The following is a 24,095-nucleotide window of genomic DNA, read 5'->3' as shown; positions in this document are numbered from 1 at the left end:
GTGTGAAATGAGGAGAAATAAGTGACGTGTCTGCCTGAAGTCATACCTTTCTGACAAAACAAAATTCTAATTTCCATAATTAGAGCATTTTCCTTGGAGCTTGCATGTGGAGTCCAAAGGAGCAGCTTAAAATGTGACTAGAGGGAACAGTTATTTCAACACCTATTCCCAGAGATGTGTAGGCATATCTCCTCTCTTGCAGCTAACAGAATCCTGAAGGAATGAGCATAGGAGTATCCGAGAGGTGGGTGAAGCTTTGAGAGCTTTGTTTATGACTGAAACAGAACTGGGGAAGGTATCACCAGGCATCATGGTGTGTGTGTGTGTGTGTGTGTGTGTGTGTGTGTGTGTGTGTGTGTGTGTGACACACTAAATATGTGTATGTGTGGTGGCCTCAAGCAGCTAAGAGATTACACCAAGTTATGTGTCAGACTCTAGGGAAAGCCTATTACAGCAGCCAATTGAATATAAGGAGATACTAAAGAACAGAAATATGACCCAACAAGTCTGCCTCAATTTGACCATAAAGTGAGAGAACTGAGACAATCCTAAAGTTGGTCCCTATTTAAAAAATGCCTAGAAAAAAAAAAAAAGAAAAGAAATGCCTAGAAACATTGATGTTTCTAGTGGAAATGACTTAGAATAAAATCAGGAGTTTAGAAGGCTTATAAAATCATCTAGCCTAAACTTTGGCCTGTACATAGTCCATGTGAATTGCCTCAGAGAGCAGCCATTTAGGACCCATTTTTAAGGTCAGCTCAGAATGTGATTCCACAATCATTATTCCTGTGATTACCTGCACCCACCACCAAGAAAGCCAAGAAATCCTTCTACATCAACATAATCTCCTGCTTGTCCTCCAGAAAGATTAAAAAGGGTGATTATCACCATCCACCTTAAAAAAACCTTAATATTCCTGGAGCTACCGCTAAATCACCGCATTATCTCTCTCTTTCCAAATGATACCTTTAGTTCCTTCAATCTCATCTTATTTGTCTGGTTTCCTTTCCAAACTTCACATCTGCCAACACAGCAGAAGGACAAGTGCCATATATGAGACTTGTAGTATCTGTGCCATATGGCAAATATCTGTCATCTAATATTGCTTAGAAGTAGAGAAGTAGTTTATGCCCACAGTAGGGTAAAGATTAACAAGGAATCCCCAGACAAGCTAATATTTCATGAAAATCTATAGGAAAAGTCCTTCCTTTGCTTATTTGGGTCTTGAATTTTAAAGACAAAAAAAAAATAATGGTAATAATATTCTTATAAAGACCTATTGTGGGAATGAATCAGGTATCCTTTGAGAATGTTTAATATGCCATTAATGTGATGAATGCCATTGATGAATCTTAAATCTGTGTTCATATACAGTGGTTATTAATGAAGAGTGATTACGTTATTATTTTAATCATCATTTACCATTGATGGAATTGTCTAACCCTTTCATGTGTTATTCACAGAAATGTGACCTGGAATAGTTTAGCTATCCCAGATACACACTGCTCACCAGAGCTAGAAGAAGGCTACCAGTGCCCACCAGGATTTAAATGCATGGACCTTGAAGATCTGGGACTTAGCAGGCAAGAGCTGGGCTACAGTGGCTTTAATGAGATAGGTCTGTCTTACTGGTAAAACACATTTTTCAGTTTCTATTTTATAATGTTATGAAATGGATATAATGGTTGTATAATTGATATTTCATATTAAGACTGGCTATAGTATTTAAGAAACACAACTGCAAATTTTAATTATATGACTGAATTATATTCTACCTTACAATCTATAACATACAATCTGTATTTATGTATAGTCAGCAATGTCTGTAGAGATTTAAATAGCTCTCATTTTAGACTAGTTTGATTCTTAATTATAGCGTTTAAGAGTATTTCTTTGTTGAGCAAGGTTTATGGGTTATTGCCTCAAAAATAAACAAGACATGGTTTTCTTTCACATTTTAACTATACTCAAGTGGTCAAGGTAAGTCTTAAATAACTGGAATAATAGGCATCTATGAGTGTATGAGATCTGAAAAGGAATCCTAGAACACAAGACAGCTAATCAAATATTTCATGAATATGCATCAACCATACAAAGGATATACGAGGAATACCATGTGCTTAAATGTATAGATTTATTTGTGGCTTGTCCTATTAAATCCTTAAATGTATCATTTACACACAGTAATTAAAGAACTTAGTAGCTGCCATTTAGTTGATATCATTGCATTTATTACAATTCCATGCAAATTGCACGTATTGCTTTTTGAAGAAAAAAAAAATCCATAGAACACTAAACAATTATTTTATGCTTTGAGCATGTGTCTTAGTGAGTTCAGGCTGCCACAACACAATACCATTGACTGGATGGTGTAAACATAAATTTATTTCTTTCCAGTCTGGAAGCTGGAAGTCTGAGATCAGAGTGCCAGCATAGTAGGGTTCTGGTTAGGCATCCTCCCCTCCCTAGCTTGCTGGTGGCTTTTTGCTGTGTTCTTACATGGATGGGGTGGAAGTTTGGGGGGAGAGAGAGAGAGAGAGAGAGAGAGAGAGAGAGAGAGAGAGAGAGAGCTCTCCAGTCTCTTCTTATAAGGGTACTAATCCCATCATGAGAAGCAAACCCTTATGACCTCATATAAACAAAATCACCTCCAAAAGGCCTCACCTCCTAATACAATCACTTAGGGGGTTAGGGCTTCAACACGTAGTTTGGTGGGGAGGCACAAACATGTAGTCCATAACAGGATTATTATCAGAATTATTTGAGAATAATAATGAAATCAAACAATAAAAATAAATAAAAACATTTTTTTTAAAGTTTCAAGGCCCAGATACATTTAAGGGAATTCTAGACATTTTTACCCAGAGCCTAAAAGAAAAACCTTTCAATGTATAAGAGGTTGGTGGCTGTGCTCTTTTGGAAGCTGAATGAATTTCCTGACTTTTGATGTGGTTTCACATCTCAGTGGGCCTGCTGGACGATGGGATATTTTACTCATAGTCATACTCTGGATGGTAACTACTACAAACCCAGCCAAGCGACCTTCACACATCAAAAAAAGTGGTTGGTAAATCCACTGGCCTTCAGGCAGCTCGTGAATGGTGGTACGCAGGGTGGCTTAGTGAACTCAGGGATGAGTATTGGAATGTGAGAAAGAGTACATGAAGGTCTTGCATTGATTAAGGAGTGCTTTTCTGATATATGAATTAAACCACAAGACTAAATAAAGCTTTTGGACAGAATATAATACTGAACTTGGGCTAAAAAACACAAATAGTTTGTATTTTTTTAAGTGAAGTTTGTAAATAACATCCCTAAATTTTCATTCTTACATTTTAATATGTCCTCATAGTAGATTTCCAGCATTGTAGTTAGACAACTCTTTTGGCCAATGATACGGCTTCCTATTTCACAAAAATTTAGAAACCAGAAGCATTTCAATTTGCTTTATGCTCTTAAACTTATTGGCTTTAGAACCAATCTTACACCTCCTGTCTCAAAAGTGCAGAGGCCTCTGATGGATGATATTAATGCCTGTCGGGGATGAGCAGGCAAACACAGGTGTGGCATGGGACATGAGATATATCGATTTGGCAAACTGTGTGGAACAAGCTTCAGGAGTCCTAACAGCTGGGACATGACTCAAATGCATGGCTGGTCAGAGCCTGCAGCCCCTTCTTTCAGGGGCTAACTGAATGTGCCCATCTCTTGTATGGAAAGTGGCTAGCATTCAGGCTTTAGGCTGCCTTGGCACAAAAATCATTCAATCCTTTAAAATCAAATCACACCCTGACCATTTTAAATACAGCCTAAACTCAAAATGCTGCGTTATATTTCAGTTGGTTCATCTTTCTTCACTGTAACTTATACTGGCTTCAACTAATGCAGGCTACAATCTCTCTTTAAGAGAGAAAGTCTCCTTATAAAGTACATTGGCTTGAGCAGCCCATTTCTAGGAGGGGATTGCCAGGCAATAATCTTGCTGTAGTTCTGTTTATTTGCACATTTCTCTTGCAAAGACCTAAGCTCCTTGAAAACAGGAAGCACGCCGTTTCATCTTCATGTCTCCAGGGTCTAGGGCAATGCCTGGCTCGTAGGAAGCCCTCTACAAATATTTACTAATGGACTGAACAAAGTATATATCCTTTTTTAATTGGCTGGTAACCAGTCATGTTTGTGTTAGGATATGAAGCCATATCCTAACACAAGTTGCTTTCTTGTTGTTCTTTTCTCTGAATTTGCCTGTTTTTTGTCTATTCCTCATAACTTCCCTTTCTATGAAAGCTTTATTTGATGTGTTTGCTTCTTTTTCTCAAATGATGATTGAATTCAATATCATTGTATGACTAATGGTTAGATAATGAAATGTTGACTTTGTACTATCATCAAAAAATTTTTAAAATAGTCTCTAAAGTTTAGACTGAAATTGATAACTACTTCCTGTTATTCTGTGTCTATCTAGATACACAGACTGTAGTATTTTGAGAGATTTTCAAAGCTCTTATGGGAAAAAATACAGTGTTTTCCCCAAAATGAAGAAAAGAAATTATTTTATTAGATACATGTGATCATCTCTTTCTGCATGCAGTTTATTTTAAACCATAATTAGGTGCCTAATTGTGCACATAAATTTGGCCCAGATACTTTATGTGTAAGTAATCGTGATTAATTAAAAAGGAGCACATTTCTTTTTCTTATTAATCAAATTATCATGTAATACATTGACTTTCAACTCGATTATATAATTTCATTTATAAGTAGCTTTATGTCTCATTGAAATTTAATACTGATGTTGGAAACTCAATTTTTAAAATATCTCAAAAGCCAGAGTCAGTAAGTAGAAAAACATTATAAAGAGCCCCTATTGTATGATTGCAGAGTAAAGACACCTTGGCATCTCTAAAACCACCCAAACATCAAAGAGACTGAGAAACAGAAATGCAACTTATATATTTAAGGACTCTGAAAAAAAAAAAAAGACCGTAACCATAAATCAATCAGAGGGCCAGATGACTAACAAAAAACTTCCTGGAAGGATTCTGGCTACTGAGGCTCTCAGACAGAGAGCAGAATGCTGACATTCTGAAGTAACAACTGATCCCAGCGGAGCAGAACAGCCCGCTATTGGAGTCAGGGGAAATCAGTGTGTAGCTGACTGTGGGAGCTTTCTGGGTCTCCATGTGGCATCACAAAGTAGAGACCCTTGTTTCTGCAAGCAGTTTGTAGCACAATAGGGGATAGACACTCCATTGTGAGAGGCCCAGGGCTGCTGATCCGTGCTGACCAGGACAAAGGAAAGACCCAGCTTAAGGTTTGCAAATCTGGCTATAATTTAGGATGAGCTATACTTTAGGACCATTATTCCCAGGCCCAATAAATTGAAATTTTAGAGGGATCCCAGGCAGAGATGGCTTTAAAAAGTTTTCCAAGTGATTCTGATGTGCATGCAATGTTGTGAACCACTGGATTGAAGAAACACTGATACACACACATACCCACCTAAAAGAAAGCTTCATTTCTATCCCATAATACCACCTCACTCCTCCTCTACATGATACAGTGACAAATATTGGGTCCCATAAAATTGATGTCAAGGTGAGTAATAATAAAAAAGAATCAGGGTCATATCTATAAAAATGTACCTTTAGGTGCATTTAAAACTGAAAAAAAAAAATGTTCCAGATATATAACTTAAAAAATAAAACTGAAGAAGAAGAAGGCCTGAGTATACAGATTAAAAGGGTACAACCTGTCTCAATAAATGAACATAGAATAATCAACACTGAGGTATATCTTAGTAAAGATGCTGGAATTCAAAGCTAAAAAAAGTATCCACTAGGCATTTAGGAAAAAAAAAAAAAAGATTAAGTCATTTTTATGGGAGGCCATCAGAGAAACATCACTCTCTAGGGTATAATGACACAATGTTTACAAAGTCCTTAGGGAAATACTAGTGATGTGTTGAACTCTTCTTATTTTTGAGAGTCAAGAACTCAGAGACTTTATTTTATATGAAATCTTGAAGTCATTCATCTAATCTGGAATGACTGGTCATGAGCCTAGTCTCTAATATCTATTTACTGATACAACCGTAGGATTTAGGGAATATATATAAATATTAAAAATTATGATTGTGTAAAAAAGAGAAGATAAAGTGGGGAGGGAGTACAATGATGTTGATGTCCTTATCATTTATAGTTAGCAGTAAAGACAAGTATGATTATATACATTACATGGATCATATAATGGAGGTATATGTACACTTGCCATGAGAATGTATTACAAAGACAAAAATTACTTTAGAAAAAATTCAGAACTCAAAATAATGGCTCTGAGGGTTTCGACCACAGCTGTAGTCACTAGTGTGGTGACCTTGGGAATGTAATTACTCTTTCATGCCTCATTTTCCTGATCTGTGAAATAGGTAAGTTATAGCCCTTCCCTGTAGGGCTAATGTGAGGAGTAACTGAGAAACTGCACTTATAATAGTGTCTAGCACAGAGCAAACACACAGTGAGTTAGAAATTAGTCCACAGTAGCAAAATATGAAAGCATCTTTATGTTATTTGAGGAAAAAATTACAACTTTAATACCGGAGGGCAGGACATAGATGCTTCCAGATTAACACCCTGGTGTCTGATATTATTCTGTTTTGTTTGCAATAGTTTGCTACTCAGATTGTTCAAGATTTTACAGAAAGGGGGAAGAAGAGAAGGGTGGGGACAATGTGTTCTTAATCTCATATTATGTCCCTATTAACTAATACCCCAATTTTCATTTCATCCTAATTAATGTATAGAATTCTAGAGGTCCAGTATTTGATGGTGTTTGGTTTTCATTAATCAATTTTGTCTCTCTTGCCACTCTCAAAACTACCCCCTTGTGTTTTATCTGCCTCTTTAGAATCTCTTTAGAGTCTTTAGAATGGTATTCATATTTAGTCTGTGCCATTGAGTTCCTATGGTCTCATTAAGCCTCACACATTTAATTATATATATCCCTATACATTTGGCTTGGTGCCCCCTCTCCCGCATTTGAGCTACTCCCTATCCTTAGCAGCCTTTCAACAGGTACTCCTTCCAAGGCACTGAACAGCCTTGCTGCTTCCTGCCCAGTCTCCAGGATTCATTTCCTTTCCTCCCCCAAATCTCTGTGTCTAGTTGTGACTGAATTACTGGATGCTTCTTTATCTCTCTTCCATTTACAAACCTTTCCATTTTTATTTCAGGGTACCTCTTCCACAGCTCATTCTTAAGGACCCTCAACTAACACATCCCTCTAAGATGTTAGCCTATGCACTTAGGACATCACACATTCTGCATGTACTAGACCCCATCGAGGAATGTACATTATCAAAAGGACATATTTGAAGATCGCAAAATCTGTTTAGCAGACATTCAGATTCCATTATTGAAGTGAGTGTGTGGGGAGACAGGTAGTGAGCACACAGTGAAAAGGTTTGAGGACAGACGACACCCCCAAAAACGACACTATAGAGAAACCCAACAAAATCATATCAACTTATCCTACTTTCATTTTCTGAATTCTTACCCCACTCTCAGCCGCTCCCTTCCACATGCTTATCAACCTGTAGGACATACAATCTGAGGTATAAAATAGGAGACATTTAAAAATTCTGTAATAGCCCTGAACATAAAATTAAAGGAATTTTGAGCTTGGAAAGATAATGAAGTCATGTGGTTTACTAGACAGTTTTAAAGATGAGGAAACAAAACCCCAGACAGAGGCGACTCTCAGGATTCACAGACTCGGATAATTTACTGTCTCCCCAAACCTTTTTACATTTCAGATCAGTGTTTAATTAAGGAAAAAACTCAAAAAGTACCTTTCAAAGCTTAGTTGTATTCTTAATTTTCTAGAAGAAGGTTAGTATCGCTCACCCATGGTAAGATGATGATGGAGAAGACAGCTATCCAAACAGATGAGATACGCTAGTTAGAAAAAAAAAAAAAAGCATCAACAATTCTATCACATGAGGAAAGGAAATCACAGCAAAGGTCATTAAACTAGCAATTTACTTGTCATGATATTTTAAAAGAAGGTAAGAAATTGGGTACAGGACATGAGTGCAAAACTACTCAGATGGTGATTTGAACTTGCCATTCATTGTACAGTCAGGTAAAACGAAACATGTTCCATTTTGATAGAACAACCCAATAAATGTCATTTAATGATGAAATTCACCCCGAAAAGTAATTTAGTAACTAAATAGATATCAGGCACAATTTTTTGTTACTAGTCTTCTGACTCAAAGGCCCAATTTTAAAAAAAATCTATAATAAACTAAACCTGATTGAAACAATTTATGTCAGATAAAGGAAGCACATAAGCAACACTAACCTATAAACAGGACATTCTGAAAATAACTAATAAAAAAGACATTTAAATTATACATGCTTTTATTGCAACATGGACTGTACATAGTGTGCTCTTTCTCTATATTCGATAATCAAAGATAAAGCTAAGAAATAACAAACACTATGTTCTTATGGTGACAAATTGTTCAATAGACGGTCTTTATTATTGTAATTACTATCATTACTTATGAGAACTACGGCTGCCATTTTTCGATTGCTCATTATGTATCTGGCACCAGGCAAAAGGTTTTCCATCCATTGTGTTTTTCATCCTCAAAATAAAGCCATAAGGTGTCATTATCCCCAGTTGATAAGTGAGGGAAATGAGAGGAGGAAGAGTTGATTTGCCCAAAGCTACACACTGGCCACAGTTGGAATTAAGGCTTGCTGCCTGTGTACTGAGGTCGAAGCTCGTGTCCTCAGCTACAAATTCTACCCTATGAAGTCAGTTGGCCACAAGTAACCGCCATTCCTTGTGGCTTGTCAGGAAAGCTGGTCCATTATGGAGTCTCATTAGGATGAGGAGGAGACATGTCCCCCAATATAGTAATCTACCAGATGGCATTCCTTCTCCTTTCGTCCCCAAGTCTCTAGGACAAAGAAATGAGTGCAAAGAAGAGTGATGTCCCCTGCAAACTGAGGGCCTCTCAGGGCCTTTCAGTCTAGCCCTTCACAAGAAAATTGGTACACTCTCTATGTTAGGTGTATGTAAGAATCTCAATTTTAAAAATTACCTGGGAAGCAATGCAGTCGTGTGTCTTTTTAATCCTCATCCAAGGATATGGTTTTTAAAAATTGATTTTAGAGAGAGAGGAAGGGAGAGCGAAGGAATGCAATTTTACAAGGTAAGTTATGGAGCTGTGGACATTTGCTCAAGAATTAGAGGCGATGGCAGCAAAAATGATAAATATGCTTTTGATACAAAATGAGATAGTAGACAAATAGATGAGAAATGTGGGAGAGAATGTTATTTGGTGTATTGTAGTCAGGTTCACACTTATTTGAATTAAATTAAAAATCTCATGATTAATCTGAGCAGGTTGCTTAATGGTTAGAGCATCAGCCCTCAGACTGAAGGGTCTAGTGTTCAATTCTGGTCAAGGACAGGTATCTCAGTTGTAGGTTTGATCCTGGGCCCAATATGGGTGCCTGCAGGAGGCAATCAGTTGATGTATCTCTGTCACATAGATGTTTCTCTCTCTCTCTGTCTCTCACCTCCCTTCCACTTTCTCTAAAAAAATCAATGGAAAATAATATCCTCAAGTGAGGAGTAACAACAACAACAACAACAAAAATCCCATGATGATATATGTGTTTACTATATGTAATTTATAGCTACATGCATTAGTTTCTCCTCTGTATTTGAATTTACTTTCTCTTCCCCTTTGACAACTGAATTTAAGTTTGCTTTCTAAATGCCACAAATTAACCAACAATTTTTATTTAAGGTGATATTGAAAGTACATATTGATGAATTTTTGTTGTTGTTATTCCTTGCCCGAGGATATTTTTCCATTGGTTTTTAAGGAGAGTGGGAGAGAGAGAGAAAGACAGAGAGAAACATTGATGTGAGAGACATCGATTGGTTGCCTCCTGCATGAGCCCTGACCAGGGCCTGGGCTGAGGAGGAGCCTGCAAACCAGGTACGTTCCCTTGACTGGAATCAAATCCGGGACCCTTTGGTCTGCAGGCTAACGCTCTCTCCACTGAGCCAAACCATCTAAGGCATTCATGAATTTTTTATTAGAGGTAGGATATAAAGAGTATTTACCTTATCAGTTATCTTTATAAAAAAATAAAGATTTCCTTATATGGAAATATTAGGTAGATAAATTACAGATTATCAGCGTCACTGAAGTTAAATGTAGATTTTGGATGCAAATTTTTTCTCGCAATTATAAATTAATTGGGCCTTTCAAGAAAGTGAAACAATTAGAGTAGAGTAGACTATAGCTTGCCAGATTCTCATATATATCTAAGTCACTTCTGGAGGCTATTATGGGTATTACAATTTGAGACTGGTATTTCCTTCCAAGCGGACATGTATTTCAGCTATTTACTTGTGTGGTATTTTCCTCATTTGACTTTTGGTCATATTGACTACAAGCTACAGACTCAGCTCCCTGTGTGAGTCATAAATCAGTTTTATTAAACATTGATGAGAAATAACAGCAGTGGTTATTTTCATCACTGGTAGTATTCTGTGCTTGAAATTACACCCATATTTTGCTGAAATAGGATTGAAAGTGAATCCATCTACACAGTCTAATATTTCCGTTTTAATATAGCCTTTGCCTTCCTTTATAATTTTTCCCTATGTTTTTTCTATTGCATTCTATTATTTTTATAATTTGTCTCTTATTACATCTGATATTAAATATGAACATAAAATGTGATGAAAGAAAATTACTTTTATCCAGATTGTAATAGAATGAAAATTGAACTTTGTTGATGATGATGCTAAACATTTATGCATCAAATTTAAATGACATTAAGCCAAATATCATGTATATAATTTTAGTTTACCAATGAATAGAAAATTATTATCTATCTGTAACTATGATTTATTGCAGAATGTACATTTTTATTGCAGTTGTAAAAAAGCCACAGTAAAGACTAATTTGTAAAATATGTAACTGAGATTTATAGTACTTTGTGAAAAGCACCAAAGAGTTGTTTTCCCTGAATTAATCTCTATGTTTAGCCTTGTTACTGGAATTACTTATTGATTTTCATGAAAACACATATGGAAGAGAGAAATAGGGCAGTAGATTTCAACCAAAAGTGCTTACTTTAATCTGTGATAATTCTATACTTGCTCTCTGAAGGAATTGCTTTCTCATGGGACAAGGAAAGCTTGACTTTTTTTTTTTTTTAAATAAAGGACAAGATCATGAAACGTCAATGAGAGGAGTAATTGTGAGAGCCACATGTAGGAGTCTTATCTTTGGGTCCAGGCCTCAGTAAATGGCCGTAGGTTGCGTGCAAATGTGTGTCACTGAAAATTTCTGAAGGAACTACGTCTTAGGGTTTAATTAGATTCTCAGACAGGGTCACAGACTTATTTAAACTGAAATTACATGTGCAGATATTCAGAATATTGGGAAGAAAGAGGGTTTAAAGATAGAAATTGCAGGCGTGATTTTTTAAAAGGATAACTACTCCCTAGTAGTAATTGTTCCGAGTTCTTGTTGAATAGCTTAGAAAAGGCAGCCACTAGAGAGATTTTTCATCAACAATAAAAGAAGGAATTTAAAAATGGATTTCTGAGGGCATGAAGTGATTAGTTTTTTTCATATTATACATGGAAGACAACACTCACTGAAAATATCTAGTGTTTCCAAGAAATTAGCATGTTAGTAGTTGCATTTTAAATATTTGTAGATTATGAAAATAATAGTTCAAATAACATAAAAGATTTAATGAAAGAAAGTAATAAATTCTGCCATATATAATTCCCTCTCTTCCTCTCTCCTTTCCTTCCTTCTTTCATCTTTATCAGTTTCATTATATGTAATAAAATGTTTTTGACTGTTTCTCTATCAATATACATTTAAGTGACTTTCTATGTTTTACTACAATGAATAATACTGTGTATTCACTAAGTAATACACACACACACACACACACACACACACACACACACACACACACATACCCTGTGAGGAATCTTTAAGATAGATTTCCTTAGAACAATTTCTGGGTGGGTATGCTCATTTTTAACAAAACAGATCATTGATGCTTTATTTTTCTCAAAAAGATAGTAAGAACTTATAGTACTGTCCTTATTGTGTGACTTTTAAAAAGTATAAGCTATTCTTTTTCAATATGCATGAATATTGAAGTAAAAAGCTGGTAAACACCAGTAGTTCATTCTCTTCTCCTTGAATTCTTTCATCCTATTCTTCCTGGAATGCCTCCCTCCTAATCATCTTATCAATAGATGACTCACCTTCTGGGGCCTACTTTCTAGTAGCTTCCTGCCCTGCACCAGCAGCATCTGTCTCCCTTGTGTCTGAATTGAGATACCGTGGTTTGTGCATGAAAGTTAACACTCCACTCTATTGGTTTCCCACTGCCAAGTGGGTGTGTGCCTGTGTGTGTGTGCTTGTGTGTGTCTGTGTGTACGTGTGTGTGTGTGTGTGTGTGTGTGTGTGTGTGTGTGTGTTTTGCCCTTGTCTTCCCAATGAGCTCATTAGATCCTAAGTACCTGAGCAGAAACCAAGCTTCCGGTACTTCCTGGGATGTCTTTTCTGACTCTCAGCTAATTATACAATTGAGGACTGGTTGACCATGTTTAGGATACTTTTACATTAGATATATTGACCTTAAAAATCATCCTTCTGTGGAAACTTATGATTGAAATTTTAAATAAAATGCAAATACAACTCTAGCCTTTAAATACACTGTTCATTTGGAACTAAGTAATTTCCACATTACCCGAAACAAATGTCAATGAACTAGCTCCGAAGTCTTGTATTGACAGTCAAGAGAACTTTTCCTGCTGGCAGTGGCAGGCAGTGGAACAGAATTCCCTGGAGACTGCATGAGATTAAATTAATTTCACCACTTAGTCATTTGGAGCAAAAAGGAATAATGTCATTTAGGAAAGCCCGAAAGCTCTTCCCTGAAGGCCAAGGAGGCCAGAGGAAGGCCGATACCTACCTCGCCGGGGCTGCTTGTTCTTTGACCTGAGCCCTTCCGAGCCACACTGTGCTGAGGAGGTGTGGGGCCTCCCCCTCTCAGGAGAAAGCTCTCTGGCCCTTGCAAACGGGTTTCTAACAGCCATACAGGGTTGTGAGAAATAAGAGGGCATCCACCTGAACAGACACTGGGCTGTGGAAGATTTTTAGATATTATCTTTTTATATCAGCTCTCTTCTCCATTCTCTCTCTTCTCTGTTTCCTGGAATACTAAGCAGAGATTTTTGCAACCTTTTTATTCTTTCCTCCACCTCCTGGATTTGTGTTGACCAGGGTTCCAGGGATATCATCTGCTCTGGATTAATCCTCATGTTAACTTTGTGGCTCGGGGAGGCGAGGTCCTTGAACTCTATGCACTGTAGAGGACAGTGTAAATTTGGACTTGACACTGTGGTTGGCTCCGATCTGGAATTCTCATTTCTCTTAGGAGACTCTTCTACCCCTCATGGATTGGACAGAAGTCAAGCAACGTTTTGTTTTGGTGGGCTGGAGGGCAGAGTTCCTCCAGCCTCCATTTACATTGCAGAGCAGCCTTGTGAAACTCCCCACTTGGTGGACACGCCTGAGCTCAGTGTCTGCCTCCTGCCCTCTGTGGGGTGCACCCAACTCTTCCCTGTTCCTGGGCAGCAGATGCCCAGCCCCCAGCCCTTACAGTTTATATGGACTCTGAATGCGTTTGGGAACCATCTTGACTTCAGCTTCTGCTCACGGCTCTTTATTCTATGTTCTCTCACACTCTCTGACCACTGAATATGTCACTCAGCTTTGGGCTAAGTTTTAAAAATATATTCTTATTGATTTCAGAGAGGAAGAGAGAGGGAAATAGAAACATGAATGATGAGAGAGAATCTTTGATCTGCTGCCTTCTGCACGCGCCCCTCCTGGGGATGGAGCTTACAACCTAGGCACGTGCCCTGACTGGAATCGAACCATGACCTCTTGGTTCGTAGGTTGACTCAACCACTGAGCTAGCCTGGCAGCTTAGGGCTAATTTAAAAATTTCAAAAATTATTCTCTTTTATTTATCTATTTCTTATTGTCAGTTGGACACGGAGTGGAAAGGATAAAGGAAGGAAGTCTCTAAGTAACCATAATCCAGCAAATTGACCTATAAAGCCTTATATTTTTAAATACATTTTTAGAATTTTCATGAGTGCAGTTTTCCTTTCTTTGAGACATAATTATCATTTTATATTAAAAATATACTGTTGCATTTTCAGCATTAATCTTAACATTTGGTAAGTACATATTTATAGAAATGTTTATTTTTACAAAGATTCTGTTTCAGGATTATTATTTTTATTACTTTTTGCTGCTACATTATTATACCAACCTCTGTGCGGACTGATAAGCAGTTACTTGTGTAAAGACAAACAGATGGAGAGAGAGAGGAGACTGCAAATGAGCAATGTCAGTTATTGAGCGCTGAGAACAATTCTGCTGGATTAAGACTTTAGGTTCTCAATCTTCTTAATAATAATTTCAGCAAATATTCAGAAGTTTTCATTCTTCATGTAAGTGCTTTGGCAAATAAGGCAAAAAATAAATAAAAACCCTAATTAGGAATTACCTAAACATAAAGCCAATAAGTGTTCTTAGGCAGTTCTTTCCCTTTGTGTGTCCAATTAAAAATGGATCTATGTTTGCACATGGAAATACATTATTTTATTGAAAACTAGTGCTGATTGCAAACCTTGACACCAACTGAGGTTGCACTGAAGGAGACTTTTGAGTAAGAATTCCTGGGGGACCAGCTATTTTATGTAAGAAATGTTTCCTCATTGTCACATCCACCCCAGGTGTGGCATGTCATTAACTCCATCTAACTGTGCAGAGGCTGAGACACAGGGAAGGGAAGCAGCCCCTGGGGGCAGGGGCAGGTCTTGGTGATGATTGTATTCTCAGGGTCTCCAGGCTAGAACTATAGTAGTGAGTACTCTGTGAGTGCTCAAGTCTGGGTAACAGAAGGACTTGGTTCAGAATGCAACCTGTATCTCACTAGTGGGTGACACAGGACATGTTACTTACCTCTCTGTGCCTGTAAAATCAGGATAAAAATTGTACATATCTTAGATGGCAGTAGAAAGGTTAAATTAGATTATTCTCACTCCATGCCTAATGAGTCTTCAATACAATGTAACTATGATCATGATGTTTTGTTAGATACATAATTATCATGTAAATGATGAAGGAATTATAGATAAAACTATGTATTCTAAGGTTGTTGCACAGTTAGAAAGCTGGAGAAACAGGTACCAAATTTATTCAATCTCTATACTTCCCATGGTATAAGCCTACCTCATTTTAGTCTTGACAAACACTTATGGTCATACAACATAAATGAATAATGTACTAGTATACTGTGCTAGTATTTGCTACATTCATTGGTCATTCTCTCATCCATGTATACTTTCATCGGGAATAAAATGTTAAAAAATATTTTCCTGTTTTCTGCTTTGAGATGGACCAGAAGAACCATTTCTAAGCTGAGATGCTTTTTATCCTGGCAAGGTTCCTAGTGAGTTAAAGCAATGCTGAAGTTGCGTGTTTATAGTATAACTGACTAGAGCAGGAATCAGCAACCAGGGCCAGTGGGCCCAATCCTGCTACTGCCTGTTTTAGTAAGTAAAGTTTTATTGCAACTCCAAGCCCATTTGTTTATCTATGGTCCATGGCTGATTTCTGACACTACAGATTTCTATAGTTCCACACAGCATATGACACATCAGGGATTCAGATTCAAGTCAATCTGACTAAAAATTTATACTCTAAACTGCTCTTCTCTACTACATTCAGTACTTCTCCAAAATTAAAAGATTACATAACCAGCACTTCTGAAGGCAGAGGTAATCTGGGTGATGTAATTTGTTCATGATTATGTTGCACTTACTGGGACTTTTGAAATCAGCAATGCTTTGGAAGACCTGAGATGACAGTCACCATCTCTGTACAATGATTCAAGTGAGGATTGTAGGTAGTCTTCCAGTCTTCCTTCACTCACTCATTTATGCACTCAGCAAGTATTTCTTGAGAACCCACTATATGTTAAGCTCTATGTTTAGCTTTGGATGGCACTACGAAAGTGCTAATACGGAACCAGAGGTAGATGGCATTATGTTTTCATTTTCTTAAGAATTCATTATTGCTTATAAGTTGATTTCCTTATTAAGGGCTGACTTGTTTCAGGCTTCTGAACTCTAGTTATGTACTTAGTTTGTTTTTGTGTTTTGTTTTGTTTTGGCAAGTTTAAGCATAATGCTAGATTTCAAGAAATAAATTGGCAAACAGTATTTTTCATTGAATTTAAAAATAAAATAAAATTTGTACATAAAAATACAAACTAAACTATGAAAATTAATACGAAAAGATCATGTAGGCATCAGCAAAGTTTGATCAAAATCTCAAGTCTTAAGCAAGTTGCTAAAACAAAACTATTTTCTTCTCTTCATTTAAAAAGGAATGTCTTGTGCATTTCTGTTGGTTGTGGGGAACTGAATTTTATAAAGCTCTGTAAAATGAGATCAGGATGAACAGAAATTGAGTCAAAATAATGTATGGCATCTCTTAAATATTCTTACCATCTTATGCCCTGACCGTGCCACAGTTTAACCCAAGAGGAGACACCTGGAAGGGTTCATTAACTTGCAGCTGTCTGTGATTAGTCTGCGAAGGCTAAAAACAACATCAGCCACCAGAAAACATCTACAGTGGCCTGGAAGATGAGCAAAAGAAAGGAGCAGCTGGTGGGGAAAAACACATATGGCTGAGGCCTTTACAGAGGGGTGAGGAGGGCCCTGTGCTGCTGGAAATGGAGCCAGGAGGAAAGTCTGGATGGCAGACAGCCTGGAGTCAACGGGCAGCAGCTGGCTGTCTTGTGTGGGGGGGCAAGATTCAAGAGGACTTATGAGTGCCTGTGTTATGCAGTGACCATTGACCATGTTAGTAAGGGAAGATAAATTAGCATTTGGTCAGTGCCTTCATTATGCCAAGCATCACAAGAGAGAGGTACCCTCACCTGAAAAGTCACCTAACCTAACATGCAAGCAACACCAGTGTGTTAGCTCCTGCTGGTCAAGTGCAGCTTGACAAGTGAGCCCCCTTGGCCATCGCTGTTTATACATTTGTTTGAGATATTTCCTGAAATGTACCTATTTATTTGCATAGAGTACATGTGACTGTTCCCCTCTTTGATCCTCCCCTGAAGTGGAAAGTCAGGAGACCTGTTTTTCCTTCCCTGCTAGATCTAAAAGACGGCTTTTATAGGTTATGAATTCTAACCCAACAATTAAGCTGACTCTGTTGCATCTATAGGTAGAGGAAAAGATTCACATGTGAAACTTTATGTTCTACTCTTTCAACTAAGCTAATATTTTTAGGTACCACTTTTTAGTTTTCAATTTTTAAAGTTGTTTTTCCAGCTTTGTTGAGATATAATCAACCTGTAACATTGTGTAAGATTTAGGTGTACAAAGTGATGATTTGATATACCTATATAAAATGATTATCACATAAGGTTAATTGTAGGCATTAAAAATACATTCACTTTAAAACAATCATCATGCACTAAGAAAATGTAATGTTAAAAATAAATTTTGAAAAAGATAAACTGAAAATAGAGAGGGGGCTATGGAGATAGAATCCAAGAACATTGTACATTTGCTGAATTAGTAAAGTTGCATTGCATTATTCAAAAGTTGCATTGCATTGTTCACACTGAGAATTGTTAAGGACAGATTGGTTAGTAATGTCAACAGATTATGCCAATAATTAGATCGTCAATGTCATTAGACTTCAAATAAAGGCACATTAGACTTCAAATAAAGGCACATTAGATTTCAAATAAAGGCACATTAGACTTCAAATAAAGGCACATTAGACTTCAAATAAAGGCACATTGAACATTAGACAGATGATTTCTTTAGTAGTCTATATAAAGATAATGAATTAATGGACTGAAAATGTTTTTAAAATTACTGTTCTTTAGGGATTGGTATAAAACCACACTTTAAGGAATTTTACACTGATAATAAGTAAGTAATACGCTATTTAGCCTAGCAATTGTAAGTATGTTACATACTTTAAAATATATGTTATATAATGTCAAGTAATCCTTTTACTGGTAAATTTTTATTATTTGCATTGTTTTACTTTGCATAGTGTATATTTGTACATTTTCCATCAATTTGTATATTAAGTAGAATCAAATTATATAATTATAAATCCATTTCTGTGGATCCCCTATATTCCACATGCAAGCTCACACTCATATATATATACACAAGCTTACTCCATGAAACTAGATCCAATTAGTGGATACAAAGAAAATGTAATTTAAAAAATAAGTTCATTGAAAAAAATTCTATAAGCCTGTAATTTGCCCTGATAGTAAATTGTAATCAATGAATAGCTAGTATATTTTTTCTATGTGTTTGATTTATAAAGTGAAGAGCTTCTATAAAACTTTAGTGTAAAGAATGTTTGTCTTACAATCCATATGTTTCATGACTTAAAAAATAACTTAATCATATGAGAAATGTTATTCTCATTGTAATAAAAAAAGTTAAAAGAGCAAAGTTTTTTTTTTAATGACTAAGTCCAATTTAGTTCCCTCTCCAACATCTTCATGATAACATTATTATGAGTTTGATCTGTGTCTTTTCAGACTTTAAACTCATCTTCATATGGGTATTTATATTTATGTTTATATAGAATATATGTAGTCTTGTTTACATATTATATGCATCTGCTTCATTTAGTTTAGCAGCTGTATAATCTTTTACTCTATGACAATCTCACATTTTATTTGGTCATTTTCTAATCAATTTGGTCATTTTATTTTTTTTGTGTGTGATTACTAATGTTAGAGTTAAATATTCTTGCATGACTCTCCTTGTGCACAGTGTGGATGCTTCTCTGTAATAGATATCTGGAAATAGAAGGGCTGGGTATGCACATTTTAATTTTTAATATTTTTAATAGATACTTTCAAATTGCTCCTGTGTATTTCCACTAACATTTTGAGTGTGTCTGTTTTCCTTTCAGCATATCAATATTTGATATTATTATACTTTTAAATTTTAGCCAAATGGGTATGAAAAGGCATTTCTTTACCTTTCTTAAAACTAGCATAGGTTTTTTAATCAAGTTAAGCATCTTTCTCTTATGTTTATTTGCCAATCAGATTTTTTTTTTCTTCTGGATATTGCCAGTTCATATACTTTGCCTGTTTGTCTCTTGGATTATTTGTTTTATTCATATATGTGTTCTGGATACATAACTTTTATCTGTTATTTGTTTTCAAGTTATAGTATTTTAGGGTCAATGAAAGTATGCAATGCCAGGAAGCCTCAATCTGAGAAATGTACATGGGGGTGCTAAGCAGAAGCCATGTTCCAAATAAGAAATTGACTTTGGGTAGGAAAGAATAGAAGAGAGTGGGGAATATCATGAACGAGGGATTGACCCCACATGAGCAATGCAGAATCAGGAATGACTTTGTCATAGCATGGGCACCATGGGACGATATTGTCAACTACATCGTGATCAAGAAGTTAACACTACTGCTCTGTAGACTGGAAAGCTCATTACCCTTTCTTCCAGCCCTGGGAAAGGATTACCACAGTGGAACAAAAAATATGTAACAAGGGATGGTGTTAAGAGGTTGTTAGAATCAAATAAAAGGAGGGATAGATTTAACAAGAGAGGCAGATTTGATAGCTGTCTTCATTCCAAAATAAAAAGTTCATCTGTGGCATCTGTGAAAAATAAGGAGGGAGCTTGAAAGCTGACTGCAGACAGCAGCAAAAAGCCTTTGAGGCAGATTCTAAGAACCTGAAAGACTGGTAATGGGCCATTTCTTACAATCAGAGTCTTAAAAGGCAGTTCACCCATCTAATGGGATATAAAAATAGAACCATTTTTCTTCCCCACCCTAGTATTCTCCTATTTTAAAAAAAGCTAACTTTATATTGCACTGGAAATAATAGCACACAGCAAGAACTATACTTTGTGGCATTATTAAGTATCTCAAGTGTCTAAAAGGTGCAAAACTGAAAACCAAATGACTTCAGCATGGAAAATGCCCCAGAATTTGTGATTTTAATTTTAAAACAGAAATGCAGGGTGAAGGGAGGGGGGAGGATGGGGAAGGGGGAGACAACTTTAATTTAAAATCAAACCTAAAATGACAACCACAGGCTTCTCCCAATATATTTTATTTAGGAATGTTGAAAACTCACAATTTCCTCAATTTTTATTAATTTTAATAAGTTGTAATTTGAGGAAACTGGAAAAATCTTGTAAAATTCTTCAGGGCTGAGAAGTAGACACATATCCATGTAAGACTTGCTTTGTTGTCATTGCTCTAAGTTGAATACCTGAAGGTAGATTTATTATACTGAATAACTTAGTATACTTTCAGTACTAACAAGCAGAAAAATATGGAAAAGAGATCTTATTGGGATGCCAAGAAATGTTCTCATCACACAGGAGTGAGAAATGAGATGGGCAGAAAGAAAAGGAGCCAGTGACTATCATAAGAAACAAAAAGAATTTTATGTTAGGGATTATGTGCTGGAGATCAATTTCAATAGAAAAATACCTGTTACAAATCCACAAATGCACAGGAAATAGAATAACTTTTTAATGAAATTGTAAATTTTACATTGATAAATTTTCACAGAAGTGGACTATCCATCTACAGTAGTAAAATAGAAAGATGCAAATTGACTGTACCTTCATGATGCCCACCAGCCAATCAGGAGTGAGTATGCAAATTAACCCAACAAAGATGGCAGGTTAATTTGCATACACAGGTGCCCAGTGGTCGGGGATGGGATGCTTGTGTCATTGTCATGGTGACAACGCAGGCATTTCACACCACCCCACACGCTCTGGGCCTCTGGGCAGCATAGGAAGGAGGAAAGGCGGCTCCAGGGGCTCCAGGTGGAGCAAAGGCAGAAAGGCTGCTCCTGGCCGGAGCAAAGGCTGTGCCAGCAGCCAGGGTAAGGAAGGCCCATTCTGCACGAATCTTCGTGCATCAGGCGTCTAGATTAATATAAAAGTGAAATTATAATTAAATAATTTTTCTGATGTTAATAGAGTCCACATTTTAAAAGGCATCTAAATTCAGCCTTGTTTTTATATACACAAAGAACTTCTTTTTTCTACATAACAAATGGGTATTTTCTGTGTGCTAGTATGTGTGTAAAATATACATGACTGCTTGATTTAAAATGTTTGGCCTCATTACCAAGGTAAAACATATGCATTCTAGGAATGTTTGAAAATGTGAAACTGTGTAACCAAAAAAATCACTCTGAAAACATGGTTTATATACAAGGTAGGGGGAAAAGTAGGTTTCCAGCTGTTCATATAGAAAATAATACAATAACTAATAAACAATAAGGCAAGAATAAACTGTTTCACATACTCACAACTGTAAACCTACTTTTGCCTCACCCTGTATTTTCCCAAAATGAGATATAGTAAAATATATTTAGTCCCTTTGATTCAGAGGGTAAAATATTTTCTGAGCATTTTACTTACTTAAAGCAGAATGCTTCATTTACAGACCAAAAGTGTGATTCCTGTCTGGACAGTCCATATGATGGAGTCCAATCAGCCCTAATACCATTGTTGGTCTGGCACAGGAAGAAGCAAGGGTCAAACTAGAGGTGGCCAAGAATAACAGGCAGGAGAGACTGGAGGAGCAGAGAGATCCTGGTGACGAGGTTCACTGAATAGAGCAGGTGAGGACTGGAAAGGCTAGTTGCCAACAGAGAATAGAGATTATGAGCACTTCATGTATCTGGTTGTATCCTTGGGGGTTCCTTCTGCTTTCCTGCTAAGAGACACTTCTGACAGGCTGTATTCCCCATTCATGTTCAACTTGAGGTGCGTTTTATCTGCAGGTACTTCTCCTCTAATTGTACCCAGTTTATGACTCCCAGTCTCATAGCAACCTCCAGCAGCACATTACCCAGAGATGGGTAGTCATTAGGCTCTTACTGAATTGTATTTTCCTTTATTTCAGTCCATGTTTACTGAGGCAGAGATTTCTGTTTTTATGGGTCATTTGTCAGCTTTGATGAAGTCCTCCCAATGTGAGAACGTTCTTGCCCAGTGTCATATTCTTTCTACAAATGCATTATGTTTAATTGTACCCACAAAACTTAAAAATGTAATCATCATTTTTTTAATTTTAGAGATCTCTTATTGGTGAGTTATTGAAAACTATAATGTTTTCTTGAAGAGTTTCCTAATCTGGACTTCCTTAGTTGCGTATAATTCTTATATTTTTATCTTACTAAGAATAATAGAGATATCAAGTACATAGACCTTGGGATTTAATTGCATTTTTCTGCTCAAAATCCAAGTCATTAAAAAAAAATGATGTCATATCTTCCTAGTTAAGAGGATAGATCCTTCTTCATATAGTTAGATTTCTCTAATCCGAAACTTTTTTTCCCAGTACCAATAGAAAATGGCAAATGCACCAGCTTCACTGTTCTAAAAGTATTTATGCTTAAGGATCCTTAACTTTTTCAGAAAGAGAAAAGTGAGCAATAGAATAATCATTTATTTTTGTTGATGCCAACGTAATCTTATCTTGGTCACCATGTACTAAATTGTCTGGGGATACAATCTTTCATCTCTTACATTTATCAGATATAGACTGAGAAGTGCAATCAAGGTACTGTTCTAGGGATGGGAAGCGGGGAAGGGACGGGGTAGAGCAGATTAAGGAGTCTGCAGTCTAGTTTGGCAGATAGATTTGTAAATAATGTACTTCTAAATACTACAAAAGCACAAACAAAGGAACATTTTTCCCCCCTCAACTGTCATGGAATCATCCCAGAAGAACTGACATTTAAGTGAGCATCAATAAAAGAAGTAGGAATTCTTTTAGCTTTTTTTCTTTTAAAAAGGGGTAATTCATATATATATAAAGAATAAACATAAGCAACATGTATATATGTTGTGTAAACACAACATTAAAACAAACAGTTGATAGCGCACCAACCAACTTAAAATACAACTTTCCTAAAACGCTGCAGTTCCCAGGGTGGTCCCTGGCCCCTCCAGAGGTAGCCTCTCCAGGAAAAGGCAAGAGAGAGAAATGGAAGGAAGAAAATTCCGTATTTCAGAAATCACACAACCTCAGAAATTAAATTGCAGAACTCTTTAAGTGATCAATTATATAATAGGGAATCTTGAGTGATACAGGAGGATATACTAGTAATAGGCCAGCTGAGGCAGACCAGGGAGGGTCAGGCTGAGTAGTAAAACAGTAACTGAATCAGGGGCAGTCCCCGGCTGTCAGAGCTAACCAGACCATGTCACAGCTGGGTTTTACTCCTGGGTTTTAATCAATGGTGCTCACACGGGAGAAGTCAGGTTTTCTGGACTGTGGTCCTGGTGCTCATTTGTCACATGTAAATTGGTGAGCCAGTGCCTAACAAGGGTGAAGCAGATCAAAATTCTTAACTTCACTCATTCTATAACATCTCCAGATGGCATCTATTTCCTGATTAAAATTTCTTGCCATCATCATCTCATAAAAGTATCCTTAGTGCATCTTATAAAAATTTTCATATTAAACATTATTATTTATATCAATAATTACCTTTTCTTAAAAATATTCTTTTAGCCCTAGCTGGGTGGCTCAGTTGATTGGAGCATCATCCTGTACAGCGAAAGGTTGCAGGTTCAATTCTCGGTCAGGGCATATACCTAGGTTTAGGGTTCGATCCCTAGTCGGGGCACATACAGGAGGCAACCAATCAATGTTTCCCTCTCACATTGATGTTTCTCTCTCACTCTCTCCCTGCCTCTCTTTCTAAAATCAATAAACATACTCTAAGGTGAAAATTAAAAAAAAGAAAAGACTTTTACTCAAGTAAAAACAAATTTAGAAGACTAGAACAATCTTTTAAAATATTTGAATAAACCATTTCAGGAGGTAATGGGAAGTCCCTGAAGTTCCCCCAACTACATTTCACTTTGGTTAATT

At 36.7% G+C, this 24,095-nt stretch overlaps 1 protein-coding gene across 3 annotated transcripts in view; it reads left to right on the top strand.

The window, feature by feature from the left end:
• Positions 1–24,095, top strand: part of NALCN (sodium leak channel, non-selective) — a 278,126-nt gene that overhangs the window by 39,591 nt on the left and 214,440 nt on the right. For all 3 annotated transcript variants that reach the window (XM_054720257.1, XM_054720255.1, XM_028148874.2), the window contains exon 6: positions 1,464–1,618. In XM_054720257.1, the coding sequence (XP_054576232.1) occupies positions 1,464–1,618 (155 nt within the window). The remainder of the gene's footprint in view (positions 1–1,463; positions 1,619–24,095) is intronic.

The sequence above is a fragment of the Eptesicus fuscus genome, chromosome 8 (assembly GCF_027574615.1).
Source record: "Eptesicus fuscus isolate TK198812 chromosome 8, DD_ASM_mEF_20220401, whole genome shotgun sequence".
NCBI classification, from domain to species: Eukaryota; Metazoa; Chordata; class Mammalia; order Chiroptera; family Vespertilionidae; genus Eptesicus; species Eptesicus fuscus.
Note: the sequence above shows the minus strand (reverse complement) of the source record. Positions and strands in the feature narration are given on the sequence as shown.